At 69.6% G+C, this 18,746-nt stretch overlaps 4 protein-coding genes across 9 annotated transcripts in view; 3 read left to right on the top strand and 1 right to left on the bottom strand.

Moving 5' to 3' along the window:
* Positions 1–133: 133 nt before the first annotated feature.
* On the top strand, positions 134–3,759 carry CNPY2 (canopy FGF signaling regulator 2). 5 transcript variants are annotated; one of them, XM_030038024.2, is made up of 7 exons: positions 187–433; positions 787–911; positions 1,211–1,326; positions 1,676–1,873; positions 2,156–2,252; positions 3,183–3,236; positions 3,270–3,759. In XM_030038024.2, exons 2-6 carry the CDS (start codon positions 812–814, stop codon positions 3,224–3,226), a joined length of 555 nt encoding a protein of 184 aa, XP_029893884.1. In that variant the 5' UTR covers positions 187–433; positions 787–811; the 3' UTR covers positions 3,227–3,236; positions 3,270–3,759. The 5 variants fall into 5 exon arrangements, with proteins under 5 accessions (XP_029893883.1, XP_029893884.1, XP_029893880.1 ...); XM_030038023.1 differs by lacking the exon at positions 187–433 and adding an exon at positions 134–152 and having other exon boundaries at positions 3,183–3,759; XM_030038020.1 differs by having other exon boundaries at positions 187–390; positions 3,183–3,759.
* Positions 3,760–4,615: 856 nt separating this feature from the next.
* CS (citrate synthase) lies at positions 4,616–10,283 on the top strand. The gene is made up of 11 exons (XM_030037793.2): positions 4,616–4,743; positions 7,131–7,178; positions 7,288–7,395; positions 7,477–7,542; positions 7,626–7,757; positions 7,842–8,030; positions 8,192–8,391; positions 8,676–8,805; positions 8,898–8,999; positions 9,073–9,282; positions 9,399–10,283. The coding sequence occupies exons 1-11, from the start codon at positions 4,690–4,692 to the stop codon at positions 9,567–9,569; spliced, it is 1,410 nt and encodes a 469-aa protein (XP_029893653.1). The 5' UTR covers positions 4,616–4,689; the 3' UTR covers positions 9,570–10,283.
* Positions 10,284–10,613: 330 nt separating this feature from the next.
* Positions 10,614–14,743, bottom strand: COQ10A (coenzyme Q10A). The gene is made up of 5 exons (XM_030037795.2): positions 14,592–14,743; positions 12,366–12,509; positions 12,096–12,288; positions 11,911–12,012; positions 10,614–11,772 (listed from the first exon to the last, which is right to left on the bottom strand). Exons 1-5 carry the CDS (start codon positions 14,669–14,671, stop codon positions 11,605–11,607), a joined length of 687 nt encoding a protein of 228 aa, XP_029893655.1. The 5' UTR covers positions 14,672–14,743; the 3' UTR covers positions 10,614–11,604.
* Positions 14,744–16,056: 1,313 nt separating this feature from the next.
* The window catches only part of ANKRD52 (ankyrin repeat domain 52), a 30,140-nt gene continuing 27,450 nt past the window's right edge, over positions 16,057–18,746 (top strand). For both annotated transcript variants that reach the window (XR_005933998.1, XM_030036791.2), the window contains exon 1: positions 16,057–16,164. Coding sequence is in view for 1 of the 2 variants with exons in the window: in XM_030036791.2 (XP_029892651.1) it covers positions 16,138–16,164 (27 nt within the window). In the remaining variant the exon portion in view is untranslated. The remainder of the gene's footprint in view (positions 16,165–18,746) is intronic.

Raw genomic sequence — 18,746 nt, 5'->3', positions numbered from 1 at the left:
GATCGAGGCTGGCACCTGGGACACGGCGCGGCCGCCGGTCCGGGGGCGGGGCCGGGGCCGGGGCGGTCGTGGGGGCGGAGTTACCGCAGGCCCCGCCTCCGCGGGGGCCGAGCGCCACGCGGACGGGGCCCTGGCATCGCCGCGGGCCTTCGGTACTCGCCGCGGGCTGCCCGCGGCGCTGCCTGCGCACGGGACGGCCCTGCCGCGGGCCGACGAGCCGCTCCGGCCGGTCCGACCGGCTCCCGCGGCCCGATCGGCTCGGCCGTCGCCCTCTCCGAGTGGCCTTCCGCCGCGGCGGGTCGGGTGGAAGGCCGCACCGGGACAGGCGGCGCCGCGGGGAGCCCCGGGGCAGCCGGCGGAGTTGGCGGAGCGGACCTGGAGAGCGGCGCGGTACTGGGGGCTCGACCGGGCCCGCGGCTCCGGGCAAGGCCCTGTAGGGGAGGGGGCTCTGAGGGGGGGGATCTGGGCTCGGCCCTGTAGGCGAGGGGGCTCTGTCGGGGGCTGTGGACGTGGTTCTGTGGGCGAGGGGGCCCTATAGGGGGGTCTGGGGTCGACCCTGTAGGGGAGGGGGCTCTGTAGGGGAGTCCCGGGGCACGGCCGGGCCCTGCAGGGGACGGGGCTCAGTGGGGGTCTGGGGGGGGAACGCCATGGACAAAGCCTTATAGACAGTGGGGCTCTGTAGGGGACACGGGGCCCTGCTGAGGATGGGCCTTGGGGGAGCCGGGGCGGGGGGGCAGGCTGTGGGGGGACAAGGGCCACCAGTGCTGGAGCTGCCCGTGCCCACAGGTCGCCCAGCAGCGGAGCCGTGAGGATGAGGGGCTGGATCCCACCCGCGCTCTGCCTGGCCGCGGCCCTGGCTGCGCTGCTGCCCACCACCTGCGCCCGCCGGAGCCAGGACCTGCACTGCGGAGGTGCGGCGGGACGCGACACGACGGGCTGGGATGAGATGGGGTGGTGGTTGGGACCCATTTGTCCTGCAGCCATTGCCACCCACCTGTGCTCACCCTGCTTGGGGACAGGCAGACATTCCTGAAGGGCCACAGGGCACCACAGGGACCTGCTCCCCGCAGTCCTGCCGTCCCTGTCTATCAGTAGCACCGGTTACTCCTGGCAGCTTTGGGCAGCCGCAGGCCTGTCAGTGCCAGGGGCTGAGGTGTGGGCTCAGGCAATGCCGTTAGCTCCGGGCCATTAACACCTGCATCCTCCACAGCGTGCCGGGCACTGGTGGACGAGCTGGAGTGGGAGATCGCCCAGGTCGACCCCAGGAAAACCATCCAGATGGGCTCCTTCCGGATCAACCCCGACGGCAGCCAGTCAGTCGTGGAGGTGAGATGTCTCCCAGTGGGCACCTACCTGCCTGCAGCACCAGGAGGTCGGGTGGAGGCTGCGGCAGAGCGGGTCTGGCCTGACCGGGGCCAGCAGCCGCATGTTGAAGACTGGGGGAGTTGAGGGAGGGATCACACCCGTGTCGGGTGCTCTGCATGGGCTGGCTGAGCCCCATCTCCCATTCCTCAGCTTCCTCCACTGCCTATCACTAGCGCAGCCCCACGGCTTTCGCGGGGCGTCCATGGAGACATCTGAACCTTTCTCTGTGCTCCTGGGAAAAGGCGCCGGTCCGGCGTTCCTGTTCTGCTGTCACACTCAGAGGCCTGACCCTGCTGATCTCGTGCTGCAGGTGCCCTATGCCAGGTCAGAGGCACATCTGACGGAGCTGCTGGAGCGGGTGTGTGAGAAGATGAAGGAATACGGAGAAAAAGTGGATCCGTCCACACACCGGAAGAGTTATGTCCGGGTGATCTCCCACGATGGGACCAAGATGGACCTCTCTGGGGTCAAAATCGATGGAGACGTGGCTTCTAGCCTGAAATTTGCGGTGCGCGCAGGGACTAGGCCCTTGTGGTGGCTGTTGGGTCTTGGTGGAGATTTTGGGTAGTGGAACCCGCTGTGTTGGGCAGCTGCGGCCCTTCTAGGGATGAGCTGGTCCTACCTGCAGCTGCCGGCCCCTTCCTTGGTCCTTCCTGGGGCTGGAGGGAAGGAGGCTGCTCCCGGGCTGGGGTGGGTGGGCATGGGCCTGGCTCTGGGCTCCCCCCGGTGCTGTTGGCGTCGCCTGGCCCCGCGTGGTTGCCGTCTGACCCGCGGGCGGCTCCCGTTGCAGTGTGAGAGCATCGCCGAGGAGTATGAGGATGAACTCATCGAATTCCTTTCCCACGAGGCTGACAATGTCAAGGACCGGCTTTGCAGCAAGCGGACGGGTGAGCCGGGCTGGGCTTTCCTGGGGAGGGGTCTCTCCTGATGCCCAGGGGTTCATAGCTGCTCCATCAGTGCTGAGACAGCAGGTGCTGCCAGCCCAGAGCAGGGAGGACACAGAGGAGCTGCGAGTCCTCCCCAAAATCCTGACATCCCTTCATCCCGCAGAGCAGCCCCTCTCCGGCAGTCCAGTGCTGGGGTGTGCCTCCTCGCTGCTTGCGCTGCCAGCCCAGCGCCTGGATCCTGCTGCCCACTGGAGCTGCCTGCAGATTTTTTTGGAATCTCTGCCCGGCCAGACGTGCGCTGCCTGGGGCCGAGCCAGGGCAGATACCACGCCGGCTCCATTGGCCGCACCAGCGTGGGGCTCCTCATGCAGCCAATGGCCGGGCCAATCTCCCTTCCCGCAGGGCTATTTCCAGCTCACAAACGCCGGGGTCAGGGCATGCCGCGACCTTTGTGCTTCCCTATTAATGAACGTGGCCCACGTTCATTACCTGTATTGGAGGGCTGGGCCAGGGTGGGTCTCTTCTGTACCCGGCACACGCATTGGGGGAAATGCTCCTTCCCCAGGGGGCTCCTGGGGGTCTTGCGGCGCTGCCGACTGCTCCTGTGTCTCAGCCTGTCCCCAGCCAGGCACCTGCTGCCTGCACCCTGCCTGCCCGGGGCTGATGCGGCTCTGCCGGCCGGCTGCGGGTGCTGGACCTGGGGAGAGGCCGGGCTGGCAGCTCTGTCCAAACAGCCGCGTTTCTCATTAACCACAGAACAAAGCGAAGGGGAAGCGCAGGTGTCCCTCAGCATGGGTCACGGCTCCAGCCAGCCCCGGTGCTCCGCACATGGCTTGTTCCCACGCTGCGGGCAGGCAGTGGATGTGTCACTGGGGAGGGGTCCCACGGGGCTCTGCCGTGTCCTGAGAGAAGCACCCTTTGTCACCGCAGACCTGTGCGACCACGCGCTCCACATCCCACATGACGAGCTGTGATGCAGACAGTCCCGGCTGCCTCCGGAGGACGGTGCCGACCTGCCCCGGCGGCCTCGCGGGACCAGGACGGCACTGGGCTCCCTCTGGCCGTCCCCTACCTCTTGGTTCACCTCATCCCCACTGACCCTGCTGGGACGGGCAGATGTGCCGGGGAAGACCGTGACTCCGGAGCCGGCACAGACGCCGCCTCACCCCCTCTGGTGCTCTCATTCTATTTATTCACTGTCCGTCCGCTGCAGCTGCGGTGCTGGGGGCACCGGCACGCCGGTTCTTCTCCCCAACGGGGCGGCCACGGGGGCCGGGGCCGCATCCTCGCTCCTGCTGGGACGTTCCTGCGGGCACACTGCCAGCCCAGGCTCTTCCTGAGCCGCTGCCGGGGGACACAGCGGGGGATACCGGGGCTCAGCTGCCTGCACTGGGGGAGGGGGGTGGTCGGGCATCCGGGGCCGGTTTTGGGAACCCCCCTCCCTGCTGCAGGCAATAAAGGGGCTGCGCGGCAGCCGTGCCGCAGGCCCACCCGAGGGCAGGTCTCACTCCTGTGCACGTGTGGAAGTGGCGGTGCGGGACCCTGCGCAGGGCTGGAGACGCTGGTGGCAGCCCCGCGTGTCCCCCCCCGTGTCCCTGGCGACTCGCGCTCCCTCGTCCTCGGCGTCCATCTGCCGCGGCACACTGCCCCCCACCCTGGCAGCCGTCGATGGGCCCGCGTCTCCCGGCCCCGGCAGACCTGCTGCCGCGGGGGCACCGTGGGGGTCCCGTCCCCCCCCCGGGCGTCGCCCAACCCGGGCCACCGCCCGTCCCTGGTGCCGGGGCCAGCGGGGCAATGCCCCGGGGTCAGCGGGGACAGTCACCCGCGGCCGAGCCCCGCCCCCTGTGCCGGGGCCCTGACGTCACCGCGGAGCCGGGGCAATGTCACAGGGTGACCTCCATCCCCTGCGGCTGAGTGCGGGATGACGTCACGGGCCCCGGTGACCTCATAGCACGTGGCCAGGTGCCTGGTGGCATCACGGGGCTGCCAGGCAGCGCAGCCGAGCAACACCGAACCACCGACGCGCCCGGAGGGGGGGGGTGACGCCGCGGCGTGACGTCACGCGCTGCGGCCGGTGACGTCACGCGAGGGGGCGGAGCGCCGCCTCACCCCACCCCAGGCCCGCATCAGGCGAACGCCTCGGCCACCTATAGCCCCGGCCCCCCGTTCCCGCCGCTTCATTTGCCTATCCCCGCCCCGCGGCGCGGGGCGCGCCCAACGGCGAGCGGCTCGGCCCCGAGGGGGCGGGCAGGGGCGGGTCTATGCTAATAACGAGCGCGGAGCCGCGCCCCGCCCCGCCCGCCGCTCTGAGGACCCCCGGCCGCCGCCGCCGCCGCCGCTCGCTCCGGCCCCGCGCCCGCTCCCGCCCGGCCCCGGTCCCGGCCCCACTCCCGCCCGGCCCCGCTCCGTCCCGACCCGCCCCGGCCCCGGTGCCGCCATGACGCTCCTCGCCGCCGGCAGCCGGGCGGCCGTGCGCCTCCGCGGGCCCAAGGTGAGGGCGCCCGCCCCGGCCCCGCCGCGCCTTAAAGGGGCGACGCCGCGGGGGGCCGATTCTTAAAAGGGGCGACGCGGGGGGGCGCTGCCTTAAAGGGGCCGTACGGCGGCGGCAGCGGCAGCGGGGGGGGGGCTGTGGGGGGCGCGGGGCCGTTCGCCGCCGCAGCAGTAACAGCAGCAGCACGTGGTGGGCGCGGGTACCGGCGCCGCCTCCGCCGGGAGCGGCCGTAACCAGCGGCGGGGCGGGTTGCCCCCCCGCCGCTGCCCTGTCGGGGCTGGGGGGCCCCGGCCGGCAGCCCGGCCCCGTTAGAAGACGGGGGGGGGAGGGCTCCGAGCCCTGCCCGCGCCTTGGGGGGGCTCTGCCGCGGCTGCAGCCCCCATCTGGGGGTCCCCGCCCTCTTGCAGCCCCCATTAGGGGCGCGCTGCCCCCTCCCCCCGCCCCGCATTGTGGGGCTGTGCTGCAGCGTGGGGGCCGTGGGGGGGGGGGGGGGCCCACGCCAGCCCCGGGGGCTCCCGCTGGGCGGCACCGGCAGTGAGGAGATGGGGGGGCGGGGGTCCCCCTGTGCCATCCCCCTCGACCTTCCCCAGCGGCCCCGTGCTGTAGAGGGCAACGGGGTCACAGCGAGGGGACCCCCCGTCTGGCCCGGGGCTGTGCTGGGGGGGGGCGATCCGGGGGGACCGAGCACCGGTGCAGGGCTGGGGGGGCCTCGGTCCCCCCCCCCCGCGCCCGTTTGCCTTGGCCGCGGCCCCGGCGTTTCGTAAGGGCCGCTGCAGCGTCTCTATCGACCAGGCGTTATTTTGGGAGCCGGGGCCCGGCCCGGTGTGTTGTTGTGCCCCACTTGGCCCCGCTCGCCCGGGGGGGCCGCTACACCCGCTGTCCCCGCAGCCAGGGCCACCCCGCCAGCTTGCGCCCTAATCCCAACCCGCCGTCCTGCCGCCATCCTCCTCCTCCTCCCCGCGGCCTGAGCTATTGCACCGCGGCCGCTCCTCCGCCGAGCCGTGGCCGGCACAGCCCGGGGGGCTCCTGCACTCCAAAACTGCAGCGGGGGCACCCGGGAGGGTCCGGCAGCGGCTGGGTCTGCCCCAGACCCGTCAGCCGGTGCTCGGTGTCACCGCCAACACGTGTGACCTTGAGCCAGCGGCGTCTCCGTGACAGCCCGGCCCGGATGGGATGAGCCGTGCGGCTGCCCCGTGAACGGGGTGAGACGGGGTGCGGCGGGGGCCCCTGCGGTGACAGCAGCGGCCGCCTTGACCTTGGGCTTCCCGCTGCCGCCTCCATTGTTCCCGCCGGCATTTTCCCTTCCCAGGTGCTGCCTGTTGCGGGGGGACGCGGCGCAGTTGCCCTGAGCCGACGGATGGTTCTAACCGCACTGGGGGTGTTGGGGTGCCCCTGGCCGGGCTGGGGGCTCATGGGGCGCTGGGTTGGCCGTACGCGGGGCTTGGGGCTCACTGCAGCACTGGCCCTCCCTCCGCGTCCCTCCCGGGAGCCAGTGGAAAAAGCGAGTCATGTTCTGCCTGCGCCGCAGGCCCTGCCGCAGCTCCACGCCGGGGGCTGGCCCCGGCCCCGGGGTCTCTGCCGGGGAAGGCACAGGATGCCGGGTGTGGATGCGGCCTTTTGGCACGGTGACCCCATGTGACTCCTGGCCCTCTTTGTGCCTCCTTGCTGCCCACCTGGGTGCTTGTGAGTGGGTTCGGGCATGGGCGAGTCCTGTGTCCCTGCCACGGGCAGGGTCCTGCCAGGGAGAGCGGGCAGGGACGAGGGGTGATGCCAGGCCTGGGCTTCCCGACTGCGTCAGGGTGTTCCCGCCAGCCGGAGTCCCCGCGGCGGCGAGGAACAAAGATCGGTTTCCCCAGTGCCTGCCGAGCCCCAGTGCAGGAAAACCGCAGCGGTGCTGGCCTGGCAGGGCTCTGCCGGCGGCACCAGCTCACTCGTGCCGGCCACTTCCGCGCTCTGCAGAGCAGGAAGCAAAATGCGGCCGCGTTCGCCACCGCCGGGTTTGTTCGGTGCAATGCTCGGTTCTGCAGCGGTTCCGGCCGTGGCCGGCATTGTGCGTGATGTGAATGAACGTGATGCAGCGCCAAGGGGACCCGCGCCACCCCCCTGCACTGCCTGGCCCGGCTGAACCTGCCTGGCTCTGATCTCTAGCACGCGTGGGCGAGGGAAGCCGCTGTGGCTGCTGGGCGCAGCGTCCTTGTGAGACGGGAGTCACGGGGCGGCTCCTGCTACGGGAGCTGTACTGTGTTCCGGGGGGGGCTGGGGATGCTTTGGGGCTGGGGGGGGGCCACTTGTATGGCTACACCCCTCCGAAACAGGGCAACCGAACCGGGATGCATGGGAGGGCTCTCCCTGGGTAACACTGAGTCCCTGTGTTTGCTCTTCTGCAGAATGCACCGTGTGTCCTCTTCGCTGCCCGTCACGCCAGTGCTGCCACGGTAAGAGGAGCCCCTGCTGCTGTCACCCCTCTCTGGTGCTGGCAGGGGGGAGCATGTGCTCGGCCTCCCCATGGGTGCCAGGGCTCATGGCCCCCTCCCCTCTTCCCAGAACCTGAAAGATGTCCTTGCCAGCATGATCCCCAAGGAGCAGGCAAAAGTCAAGAGCTTCAGGCAGCAGCATGGCAGCACGGCCATCGGGCAGATCACGGTGGACATGGTGAGTGGGGGGATGCTGTGCCACACCGGGGCTGCCGGGCTGTGCCGCAGCCGGTAACCACCTCCTTCCACCCTTCTCCAGTTGTACGGCGGGATGAGGGGCATGAAGGGCCTGATATACGAGACCTCCGTGCTGGATCCCGATGAGGTAGGGCCTGACCCTGCCCTGCTCAGGCACCCGCCTCGGGTGGGCGATGCCGCAGCGGCTGACGCTTGTGCCGGGCTCTTTAGGGCATCCGCTTCCGCGGCTACAGCATCCCCGAGTGCCAGAAGCTGCTGCCCAAAGCCGCAGGGGGAGAGGAGCCGCTGCCCGAGGGGCTCTTCTGGCTGCTAGTTACTGGAGAGGTGCCCACCCAGGAGCAGGTAACACGTGGGGGGTCTGGCAGGGGGTGTGGGGGGGTCTGCCGGCCCCCTGCCCTGCAGCTCAGACCCCCTCGACCCCTGCAGGTGAGCTGGCTCTCCCGCGAGTGGGCCCGGCGTGCCGCGCTGCCCTCCCATGTGGTGACCATGCTGGACAACTTCCCCACCAACCTGCACCCCATGTCCCAGCTGAGCGCCGCCATCACCGCCCTCAACAGTGAGAGCAAGTTTGCTCGCGCCTACGCTGAGGGCATCCACCGCGTCAAGTACTGGGAGGTATGGGGGGACTGGACGCCCCGGTGCGGCATAGGGGGGGGGCTCAGCCACCCCAACTCTGAGCTTGGGCCAGGGCATGGGTGCAGATTTGGGTGCGGGTGGTCAGTGGCTCAAGTCCCCCCGGGGAGGACAGCCACCCCATCTTACCCCGCCTGTCCCAGTTTGTCTACGAGGACGCCATGGACCTGATCGCCAAGCTGCCTTGCGTCGCCGCAAAGATCTACCGCAACCTGTACCGCGAGGGCAGCAGCATCGGGGCCATCGACCCCAACCTCGACTGGTCCCACAACTTCACCAACATGCTGGGCTACACTGACCCCCAGTTCATCGAGCTGATGCGGCTCTACCTCACCATCCACAGGTGCAGGGCCGGGAGGAGCAGCCGGAGCAGGCGGGGACTTGGCCCTGCTCCCAGCCCCGGGGCCAGGGATGGGGCCAGGTCCTGGGACGTGCCCGGGCTGCTCTGGGGGTGTCACCGGGCACCCGGTGTGGGGCCACGGGCAGCCCTGGGGCAGGGCTGTGCTGTTCTGGGTACATCACGGGGGGGGGGGGGGGGGGGGGGTGTTTGCTGTGGGAGTGTCCCCGCAGCTCTGGGGGCCCTCGGCGGGGACGGGGGAGACCTGACGCGGCCCCTCGCCCCTGCAGTGACCATGAGGGGGGAAACGTGAGCGCCCACACCAGCCACCTGGTCGGCAGCGCCCTCTCCGACCCGTACCTCGCCTTCGCCGCCGCCATGAACGGGCTGGCTGGGCCCCTGCACGGCCTCGCCAACCAGGTGAGCACCTCCATGCACGGGACGTCTGCCCATCTGTCTGTCTGTCTGCGTGCCGCTGTTCTCACCCCCTCTTCCGCTTGCCGCGCCCGCAGGAGGTGCTGCTCTGGCTGACTAACCTGCAGAAGGAGCTGGGCCAGGAGGTGTCGGATGAGAAGCTGCGGGATTTCATCTGGAACACGCTCAACTCGGGCAGGGTGAGTCCGGCCCTGCCCGGGAGCGAGAGACTGGGGCTGAGCTGGTGCCGGGCTCTGACCCGTGTCCTCGTAGGTGGTGCCGGGCTACGGGCATGCGGTGCTGCGGAAGACGGACCCCCGCTACACCTGCCAGCGGGAGTTCGCCCTCAAGCACCTGCCCAAGGACCCCATGTTCAAGCTGGTGGCTCAGCTCTACAAGATCGTCCCCAACGTGCTGCTGGAGCAGGGCAAGGCTAAGAACCCCTGGCCCAACGTGGATGCCCACAGCGGGGTGCTGCTGCAGGTGAGCCCGGGGGTCCCGGTCCTGCCCCAGCACTGCTCCCTGAGGGGGTGGCGGGTCCTGGCTGCCCCCTCCCGCGGGGCTGCCCTGCCCTAACAGAGCCCCCTCTCCCCCTGCAGTATTACGGGATGAAGGAGATGAACTACTACACGGTGCTTTTCGGGGTCTCCCGGGCCCTGGGCGTCCTCTCGCAGCTCATCTGGAGCCGGGCGCTGGGCTTCCCCCTGGAGAGACCCAAGTCCATGAGCACGAAGGGCCTCATGCAGCTCGTGGGCTACAAATCTGGGTAAAGAAGGGACGGGGACAGGGCCGTGGCTCGCTGCTCCCCAGGGAACGCTGCGCTGCCGTGCCGGGCTCTGGACGGACTCGGCACTGAACCTCCCCCTCGGGCATCGGCCGTGGGTCTCCTGTGGTGTGAGTGGAGCCCTCCCCGGCGCTCCTCTCCCCTCCCTGCTACCCTGGGAGGGGGCAGAGGCAGCCCTGGGGTCTGCTCTACCCCACGCCCCCTGCCCCCTGCCTAGGCTGTCCCCACCCTGGAGCCCCCTCCCCGGCTCTGCCCTGGCAAGGCAGGGGGGCTCCTGCGCCCTCACCCTGCCCCGGCAGCACCGCACACACTGGGAGCCCCCCAGCTCCTCTGCTGCTGGGCTTGGGGGGCAGCACTGGCGAGGCTGTGGGGGGCACATTTCCCCCCCCCCCCCACCACAGCCACCCCCCCCCCCACCCCCCCACCCCCCCCCCGAGAGGGGTTCAGTCCAGACTCGTGTCCAGGCCCCCCCTGTGGGGCAGCAGACGAAGAACGAATGTCTCAGCCCCCCCCCCCCCAAGCAGGGACTTGATACACTCCTCCCCAGCCCACGCCCTGTGTTTGTGTGAACCCCCCCTGTCCAATGCCCCCGGCAGCTGGAGCTGGCCCCCTACCACGTGCCAGCCCCGGACACTCGCAGGTATTGGGCACTTCTGTACAAACAACGACAAAATGCAAAATAAATGTTTTTATTAACAAACCCGGAGCCTCCCTCCCTCTGGCCCCAAGGTCCCCTGGGGCAGCACCCCAACCCCTGGGCTGTGCTCTGCTGTTGGATTTAGTGGGGAGGGTCAGGGGATGGCGCCCCCACCCTGCCCGGGGGCTGCCCCACGTCCCCAGGCCCTGTTCTGGCTCTGCTGGGGCCGGCACAGTGCCACTTGGCCCCTTGGCAAGCTGGCAGCGCCAGGCTTGGTGGTGTCCGCAGGTATGAGCCTGGCTTGGAGTTGGGGGGGGGGCGGTCTCAGCACGCAGGGCTCCCCTGCCCCAGCTCCCCTCTCCCATGGCTGCCAAATGAGGACCAGGAAGCTGCTCACCCTTGAAAAATGCTCTTTATTGGCCTGTAAAAGCCCTTCCTTGGGCAGCAAGGCCAGGATGCCCTCGGTGATGGGGATGGAGCGGGGGGGAGCTGGGGGTCTGGGGGCTGGCAGCTCAGGCACCCACTGCTCCTCCCCGCCCCGGCTGGGCATTTTGGCCTGGTAGAGTTGGAGGGCCCCCACATTTCCCCACTGAAGGTAAGGAAAGGTGAGCCGGAACCAGAGGAACGCTGGGGGTGGCGGGGGCCATGGGCCATCCTGGTCCCTGCAGTGCCGGCACCTCAGCCTGCAGCGGGTGCTGGGGCTGCAAGGGGTTGGGGGGGGGGGGGGGGGGGGGGCGGACAGCACAAGCAGCCCCATCCCCACCCTGTGCGTGTGACTTGTGCAAACTGTGCGACATCGGGTCTGGTGGCAGAGCGGGCGCTGCCGGGGGTCCCTCGGCTCCAGTACCTGGCCACGGTGGCTGCGGGCAAGGGGCCAGGCGGCAGCTCTGCTCCCAGGGGCGCAGGGGAGGGTTTCCTCCCTGCGCCCTTCTCCTTCCCTTTTGTTCCTGGAAGAACTGGGGGAGGAGGGGGCCCCCAGCAGCCGAACCCCATCCTTCCCTGGCCACTTGCTGCCTCACCCAGGCACGGCCGGCCCAGGAGCTGCCCCGCCGCTGGGACCCTCCGGCCTTGCTGAGGACTTAAAGGAACAAAAGGAGGTGTGGGGAGGGAAAGAGCTCCCAAGAACTAAAAGAAAATTTAAAACCAAAATCAGCTACAAAACCAGGGAGTCCAGTGCTGGGACGCAGCTCCCGCAGCGTTGCGGTGGGGCTGGGGGCTCACGGCAGCCCCCTGTGCTCACAGGAGCATCACCTCTCGCCCTCCAGGGCCGGGAGGGAAGCTGAGGCAACGGCAGCAGAGATGCACTCAAATAAATATTTAGGAGGGAGGGTGCAGGGTGGGCAGCCCCGGGGCCCTGGCACAGTCCACGGTGGCCAGGCTGCCCTCACGTCTGGTGGACCTCGTGGAACATGAGCTCCCGGGGGATGCGGGTCTCGGGACCGAAGTTCTTGGCTGCCCGGCGCTCGAAGGCTGCCACCATCTGCTTGACCACCTCATCGAAGAAGACGGTGGCCAGCTGGGAGTGCAGCAGGGAGCGAAACTCGAAGGAGATCTGGGGAGGAGAGGGGGGTGGCGTGAGCCCCTGGCAGGGATGGCGGCGGGCGGGCAGGTCTCCGCAGCAGGAACTGTCTGTCTCCCCCGTCCTCCCCGGGGGCCTCACGGCCGGGTCCTGCCCGGAGCAGGGTCTTACCGAGAAATCCACGGTGCTGGTGCGGGGGTAGCCGGGGATACCGGGACTGAAGCGCCAGTTCGTCTCCAGGTGGTTGAAGAGGCGCCCATCCGTGCAGACGGCCTGGGGAGGGGGAGCGGCCGGTCAGGGGGGGCCCCGAGGAGTCAGCCAGGATGGTTCGCCCGCCACGCTGGGGCCACGCTCACCTTGACGAGGTGGGGGCGGACGAGGGTGACGATGGAGGTGTAGCGCTCCACCACGGGCGGGAAGCCCACCTCCAGCTGGGCCTTGACGTGGCCCGAGCGCTTGGAGACCACCACCGACTTCTTGCACCAGGGCACGAAGTTCTTGTAGTCCTCCACATTGGAGACCACGTCGTACATCTCCTGCATGGAGTACCTGGGGGCAGAGCAGGCGTTGCAGCCGGGGCCGCGGGGCCCTCGCCAACCGGCCAGCGGGGAAGCTGCTGCACCTACCCGATGATACGCCGCTCCGAGTACTCCTTCCGCTTGTTGGTGAGGTTGAGGAAGGACCGGCTGGGCTGGGTCCGGGGCTCCCACTCGGTGCCGCTGGCTGGCCGGCCGAACCGGCTGAGCCGGAGGCCACACAGGGCTGTGTGCCTGGGCGGGAGACAGGCGTTAGCGGAGGAACCGTCACTGCGCTGGGTAGCGGAGCCAGCAGCGAGCCGCTGCCCCAAGTGGGGCAGGCCCCCCGCCCCAGGATGACCATGACGTTGGGCCCCTTCCAGACCTGCCCACATCCCTCCCAGGATGGGACTCGGTCCCGGAGTGGGGGGGGGGGAATCGGGGACAAAGCAGGCGCCCGTGGCCAGCCTCAGCCCTCCTGCCCAGGGAGGGCCGCAAGCCGGCAGGGAGAGGCTGGGGAAGTCCAAGCGCTTGTCCCAGGGCTGCTGCCAGGGCTGCTGTTGCGCAAGAGGAGGAAGGGCAGGGAAACCTGACCTCAGGGACACCTAATCCGGAGCGGCGGAGCAGGGACAACTGCCCGTTACCCCCAGCTGCCCCTCCCCAGCTCCACCCCAGCCCCGCTCTGGGCTCCAGCAGCAGCACAGAGCGCTGCTCGGCCCAGACCTTCTCCCTCCTTCGTGTCCCACCCCGGCCCCATCTCATCCCTCAGGTGCGGCGCGGATGGTGCTGGTGCTGCCGGTGGGAAGGGACAACGCTCGCCACCTCCTCAAGGAGAGGCCGAGCCCCAAAGGCACAGCAGGGTCTGGGGTGGCATGTCGCCCAGCCCTGGAGCTGCGGCAACAGCAGCAGGGTCCTCCCACAGTGCCGCCGCCAGCTCCTTCAGCTGCATTTTGCCAGGCCAAGCCCCGGCAGCCGGTCCCCGCCAAGCACCGGGAAGATGTCGGCTCCGGCATTGCGGTGGCGGGCTGTAACCTTGACCACGCCGGCACTGGTGGGGCTCCGGGTTGGGGCTGGCCTCACCGGGCTCCCTCCTGCGACAGCCGTAACTGGCAGCGCTCAGTGCCCACACAACAGCATGGGTATTTTTAGATGTGCCTGCACACAGGTCACACCGGCTCTCCTCCAGGACTGGTGGCCCAGGGAGAAAGGTCCCGCTTCTCCCAGGAGCCGTGGGATGTTCCTGCGCCAAGAGGAGTCACCCAGGGCATTTGGCAGCCCCCGAGCTCCCAGAATAGCCAGGGTGGCGTAGGGGAACAGTCGGTGCACTTGAGTTGCGTGAACCCCAGTTGTGTCCCTCAGCTGCACCGTGCCGGGGGTCCCCAGGAGCGCTGGGACCCTGCAGATGCGGCTGCGCCACTGGCCCCTGAGGCGATCCCTCACTTGCTCACACTGCAGCTCTGCCCAGCAGCGCTCGGTGCCATACGTGCACCGGGACGGGGCTCAGCAGAGTCGGCACCTAAACCAGCACCACGGCACGACACTGTGGCTGCTCCCATGCCACTGACCCGGCCGGCGGTGAGGCTGGCCGCCCGGGGCTCGCGAGAGCCACCTTGTCCTCGAGCGCCTGGTGCCGGCCCCGAGCTGGCAAGAGTGACAGCGGCGCTGGCAGCGCGGCCGGGCGCAGAGGTCAGTGCCGGCGGGGGACACGGCAGGGTGGCCTGAGGTCTCCCGGACTCTCCGTTCACCTGAGCGAACCGTGACACCGGCGTGTGACCCACCGATGCGACTGATGTCGCTCCCGACCCAAGAAGAAGGTGTTGGCACCAGCCCGGACCCCCGCGGCCCCCCGCCCGCGCCCGGGGGGGTGGCCCTCGCCCCCACACCAGGTTTGCCCCAAGGTCAGGCCCCAGCCGAGGACCCGGGCTCCCTCGCAGGCAGCGAGTGCCCCCCCCCTCCTGCCCGGGGGTCTTTGCCGGTGACCCCTGGGCCAGTGGCACCGCCGATGCCCCCCGAGGCCGCGGGCGTCCCCGGGCCCTCCTTCCCGGCCCCGCCACGGCCCCCTCGGTGTCCCCCCGGTCCCCCGCCGGGACCGCAGGCCGCTCGCCCCGGGGGGGGGGGGGGGGGGCCTCCCCCAGGCCCACCCGGCGCCCCCGGCCCCGATCGCCCCCCCGGTCCCCATCCCGCGGCCCTCGCCGGTGCCCCCGGGCCCTGTATGACCTCCAGCCCTCCGGGCCCCAGCCCCGCTCCGCTCCGCTCCGGTCCCCCCGCCCCGGTGCCGCGGTCCGTGCCCCGCGGCCCTGCCCGGTGCCGCCGCCCGGCGGGGCCGCGGGCGCTCACCTGCCCGGCGGGGCCGCCGCGGCCCGCAGCCGCTGCCGCGCCCCGAGCTGGAGGGCGCCGCGGAGCCGCCGGGCCGCCATGACCGGGGCCGGGACGCGGCTCCGCTGCCCTCGCACCGGCGCCGCTGCCGTGACCTCTCACCCCGCCCGTGACGTCACCGCGTCGCCATAGAGCCCGCTCGCGTCACGGCCCGGGGGGGGGGGCGGGGGCCAGGCAACGCCTCCCACGCGGGGCACGACGGGAGTTGTAGTCCGGCCCGCGCGGGGGACCACGGGAAATGTAGTCCCGGCCGGGCCCCGCCGGCCTCCCGCCTTCTCCTTGCAGCGCCCGGTGCTGTGGCTCCCTTCTCCCCGGCGGGGACGGCAGCGGCTGCTCGCGGGCTCCGCCATTTCACGTTGGTTTCCCGGCTGGGTGACAGCCGGCTAAGGACAGGTCCAAACAGACGATACCAGTAGCCCCCGGCAGCCCCGTCCCCAGTGCCGCCTGCTCTGAACGTGGCTGGGCCAGTGCGACGCTGCCCGCACCTGTCTGTCCCCCCCCTCGGTCAGTATTTCGAGGGATGGGGAGGTGCCGTGCCCAGTCACCTACCCCCCTTCCCTAGGCAGAGCAGAGGAGGCAATAAACCGGGAATTCCCCATGCTGGTGGCAACCGCGCAGCCCGGCGCAGCGGGAGGCATGACGGGTCCCTTGGTGTGATGTTGTTTACGAGCACGGGACGGATGCGGGTCGGCCAGGCCAGGGTTCCAGCCTGCCCGCTGGCAGCAGGGGGTCAGGAGCGACTGGGGAGCAGGTAAAGTGACAGCCCCATCCTGTAAACAGCCCAGCAAGCGGGAAGCGCTTTACTGCATCCCGGGCGCTTGCGAGAGCAGGCGTGGATGTGGCAGCGGCGTGGCGAGTGGGCAGAGCCGCCTCCCCCGTCCCGGTACCGAGCCATCCGCCATCCTGGTTCCGAGCCGCCCTGCCAGTCTTGAGCGACAGCGCGGCGGAGGGAAGGGGTTGCAGGGAAATGCTTTCGCACGTTGGTGCCATCGACAGTCCGGTACCAGCCACAGCCACCCAGGGCGGACGGTTCCAGCCAGTCAGACCCCATCAGCCTTCCTTCCCTCGGCGGGGGCTTGCCCCCAGGCCCGGGCAGCGTGACGGGATGCTCACCCACAGCCCCAGCCTGGTGTGGAGGCCGCGGGCAGGACTTTGCCCGGGGGAAGCAGCAGTGTCCTCGGGGATGTTGCTGCTCCGGGTAGCCCGGTGGAGCGGGGCGGGGGGAGACCCGGGGATCCCCCGGGCTGCCCTCCCCGCAGCCCCTCCCGCAGACCCCGCAGGGGGTCCCGGCGGCCCGTCCCGTCCCCCGCTGTCCCCCCCTCCCGCCGCGTCTCCGCGGGCCCCGGCGATGGCGGCCGCCGGCGGCGCTGCGGGCCGGCGGCGGCGGCGGCGGCCGCTCCCCGGGCGGTGGGCGGGCCCAGCCGCTCCCCGCCCCGCCAGCCGCCCGAGCGGAGCCGCCGCGGCCGGAGCCCGATGCCGGGAGCTGGGCGCTGAGGGCGGCCCCGAGATGGGGATTCTCAGCATCACGGACCAGGTACCGCCGCCGCGCCGCCCGCCCGCCCGCCCCCGCGCCCAGCAGCCGCGCCGGGCCGCGCCGCGCCCGCCACGCCAGCCCGGGGATGCGCGGCCTAGTGCGCGCCGCCGCCGTCGCCGCCGGCGGGCCCAGACGCCGCCCCAGGCCGCGGCCCCCGGCCCGCCGCCGCTCGGGGCCGCCCGGCCCGTTCCCACCTTGCCGCTCGGGCCCGCCGGGCCTCCCGCGCCGCCCCCGCCCGCAGCTCCGGCCCGGCGCGGGGTTCAGCCGCCCGCCGCGCCGCGCTCCGCTCCGCCCGCGGCCGCCGGGACCCAGGCTCGGCAGCTGGGCCCGGCGGGGGTGGGGGACCCCCGGCCCGGTAAGGGCAGGATGCCGGGGACGGGGAGGGGAGGACATCTTCCCCCCTCCCCCGGTCACAGGGAGCGCGGACCCCCGAGAGGGAATCCCCGCCCCGGGACCCCCTGCCCCGGCGGGGGTGGGACCCCCGGGACGGGAGCCCGGGGTCGCTTCGTCTCCCGCTGCCACCTCCACCGTGTCCCCGCTGGGCTTTGGGACCACCCCTGGGGTGCAGGGTGACCCCGTCGGGTTTTGGGGACCCTCCTGTGGCACGGGGTATCCCCGTCGGATTCTGGGGACCCTCCTAGGGTGCAGGTTGTCCCCGTCGGGTTTTGGGGACCCTCCTGTGGCACAGGGTGACCCCATCAGGTTCTGGGGACCCTCCTGGGGCATGGGGTGTCCCCGTCGGGTTTTGGAGATGCTCCTGAGGTGCAGGGTGACCCCATCGGGTTTTGGGGACCCTCCTGGGCACGGGATGTCCCCGTCGGGTTTTGGGGATGCGCCTGGGGCGCAGGGTGTCCCTGTCAGGTTTTGGGGACCCTCCTGGGCCATGGGGTGTCCCTGTCAGGTTTTGGGGACGCTCCTGGGGTGCAGGTTGTCCCTGTCGGGTTTTGGGGACCCTCCTAGGGCGTAGGGTGACCGACCCCATCAGGTTCTGGGGACCCTCCTGGGGCACGGGGTGTCCCTGTTGGGTTTTGGGGATGCTCCTGGGGCGCAGGGTGTCTTCCACGCCGGGTTTCAAGGCAGCCCCCACCCTTGTGCCGCCGGCGCGTGGCCCTCACCTGGGTCCCAGCCTGCCTGTCAGGGGGGTCTCGCCAGGGACCCCCCCCCGTCCCTGAGCAGCCCCATTGCCTTCCCCTGGCCGGGAGCTCCTCCCGCGGCACGGATGCTGCCGCTCGTGGCCCTGCTTCCTTGGGCTCGATGTCCGGCCCCCATCACCAGAGCAGTGACCCCCGGTGTCGCCTTGGCTTGGACGTCCACTCTTCCCCACACATTTTACATAAACTGCCTTTATCCACCTCGGTTTCAGAGATGGGGGCTGCTGGCCCCTCAAAACCAAATGTTTATGCCTGCCCCTCGTCCCCTGTGCCTGCAGTATCGTTAATATAGCGAGTGTTTAAAGCCTGGCAGGGTGGATGAAGGAGGGGAGGGGTGAGGACGAGGGATTGATCTGTGATTTAAATAGAAATTTTTTTTTTTTTTTTTTTTTTTTTTTTGGTAACCAAAACATTTAGCTTTCCCTGTGAATGGTGGGTGGGTGTGTCAGACCCAGCACTGCTGCAAACCGCGCGCCACTGAAGACTGCTCAGGGCATAATTATCGTCTGCGATTCTTTCCCTTTTTTTTTTAAACCTTTTTTTTTAATGTCTAACGAGTGATGCTGAGTCTGCTGCATTCCCAGGGAATGACTCACACGTTCCCTCTGACCTGGGATGTGTTCCCCGTGTTTAACTGCTTTTACTTTGATGGTAGGGTGAGCAGATGAGTGTGAGGTTGGCTGGGCAGCAGGGACGAGAAGGGATTGCCTTGAAAATGAAGTTCTGTTGTTCCTCCGAGAGGTCAAGATAAGCGGGGCTTGCTGGTTTTGACCGTTAGATCCAGCCTTAGGCATGTGGGCAGAGCTGGAGGGGGTGTGCCGGGGCTGCCATGGCTTGCTCGGCATCGCAGCACCCCAGACTTGCCGTGTGAAAAGCAGCAGAGGCTTGGACGGCTGGAGCAGGGAAGCATCGGGTTTGGCAGCGATTGTGGGGTGCCAAGTGCTGAACGGACCTAAAGCACCACAGCCTCTGCCCCGAAGAACCTGCTGCATGAAAATGGCATTTTTAGGCCTGTGAAACAAGAAACGGGGTGCAGGGTTCTTGGGTGATGCCCAGAGGTTGGGCAGCACCCAACCCACCGACCTGCCCTGCCACATGAACGGCTCCGGCAGCTCAGGCAGTCGGTTCTGCAGCCCACGGCATTGGCTGGCTCTGTGGCCTGGGCTAGGGCTCTGCTCCTGGTTTTTACCAAGGTCTGCTAGGTAACTTCTTTGAGATGTGGGCAGCAGGAAACAGGAAGAGCTTCAGGCTGGGCTTTGCCAGGCTGGGCTTTGCCAGGCTCTTTGCACCATCAGAGCCAGCATAGCGTTGTAGGTGTTTCTCAAAAGATAGGAGAGCAGCAGTAAGTACACAGCCTTCTGCGGGAGAGCATGAGGCATCACCTAGTTGTGCCTTGAGAAACCTGATTCACTGTCTGCAAAGATCTGTCTC

The sequence above is a fragment of the Aquila chrysaetos genome, chromosome 15, assembly GCF_900496995.4.
Source record: "Aquila chrysaetos chrysaetos chromosome 15, bAquChr1.4, whole genome shotgun sequence".
Lineage (NCBI taxonomy): Eukaryota > Metazoa > Chordata > Aves > Accipitriformes > Accipitridae > Aquila > Aquila chrysaetos.
This window is presented reverse-complemented; position numbering and strand designations above follow the sequence as displayed.

What these genes read in the sequence shown, in the direction of transcription:
- CNPY2 (XM_030038023.1), top strand. Translation starts at nt 812, where the DNA reads ATGAGGGGCTGGATCCCACCCGCGCTCTGCCTGGCCGCGGCCCTGGCT. An exon ending in CCAGGACCTGCACTGCGGAG is followed by an intron (nt 912 to 1,210) that starts GTGCGGCGGGAC and finishes CATCCTCCACAG; the next exon opens with CGTGCCGGGCACTGGTGGAC. An exon ending in GCAGCCAGTCAGTCGTGGAG is followed by an intron (nt 1,327 to 1,675) that starts GTGAGATGTCTC and finishes CTCGTGCTGCAG; the next exon opens with GTGCCCTATGCCAGGTCAGA.
- CS (XM_030037793.2), top strand. Translation starts at nt 4,690, where the DNA reads ATGACGCTCCTCGCCGCCGGCAGCCGGGCGGCCGTGCGCCTCCGCGGG. An exon ending in ACCGCGTCAAGTACTGGGAG is followed by an intron (nt 8,031 to 8,191) that starts GTATGGGGGGAC and finishes CGCCTGTCCCAG; the next exon opens with TTTGTCTACGAGGACGCCAT. An exon ending in ACACGCTCAACTCGGGCAGG is followed by an intron (nt 9,000 to 9,072) that starts GTGAGTCCGGCC and finishes GTGTCCTCGTAG; the next exon opens with GTGGTGCCGGGCTACGGGCA.
- COQ10A (XM_030037795.2), bottom strand. Translation starts at nt 14,671, where the DNA reads ATGGCGGCCCGGCGGCTCCGCGGCGCCCTCCAGCTCGGGGCGCGGCAG. An exon ending in GCGGCGGCCCCGCCGGGCAG is followed by an intron (nt 12,510 to 14,591) that starts GTGAGCGCCCGC and finishes TCTCCCGCCCAG; the next exon opens with GCACACAGCCCTGTGTGGCC. An exon ending in CCAGCACCGTGGATTTCTCG is followed by an intron (nt 11,773 to 11,910) that starts GTAAGACCCTGC and finishes TCTCCTCCCCAG; the next exon opens with ATCTCCTTCGAGTTTCGCTC.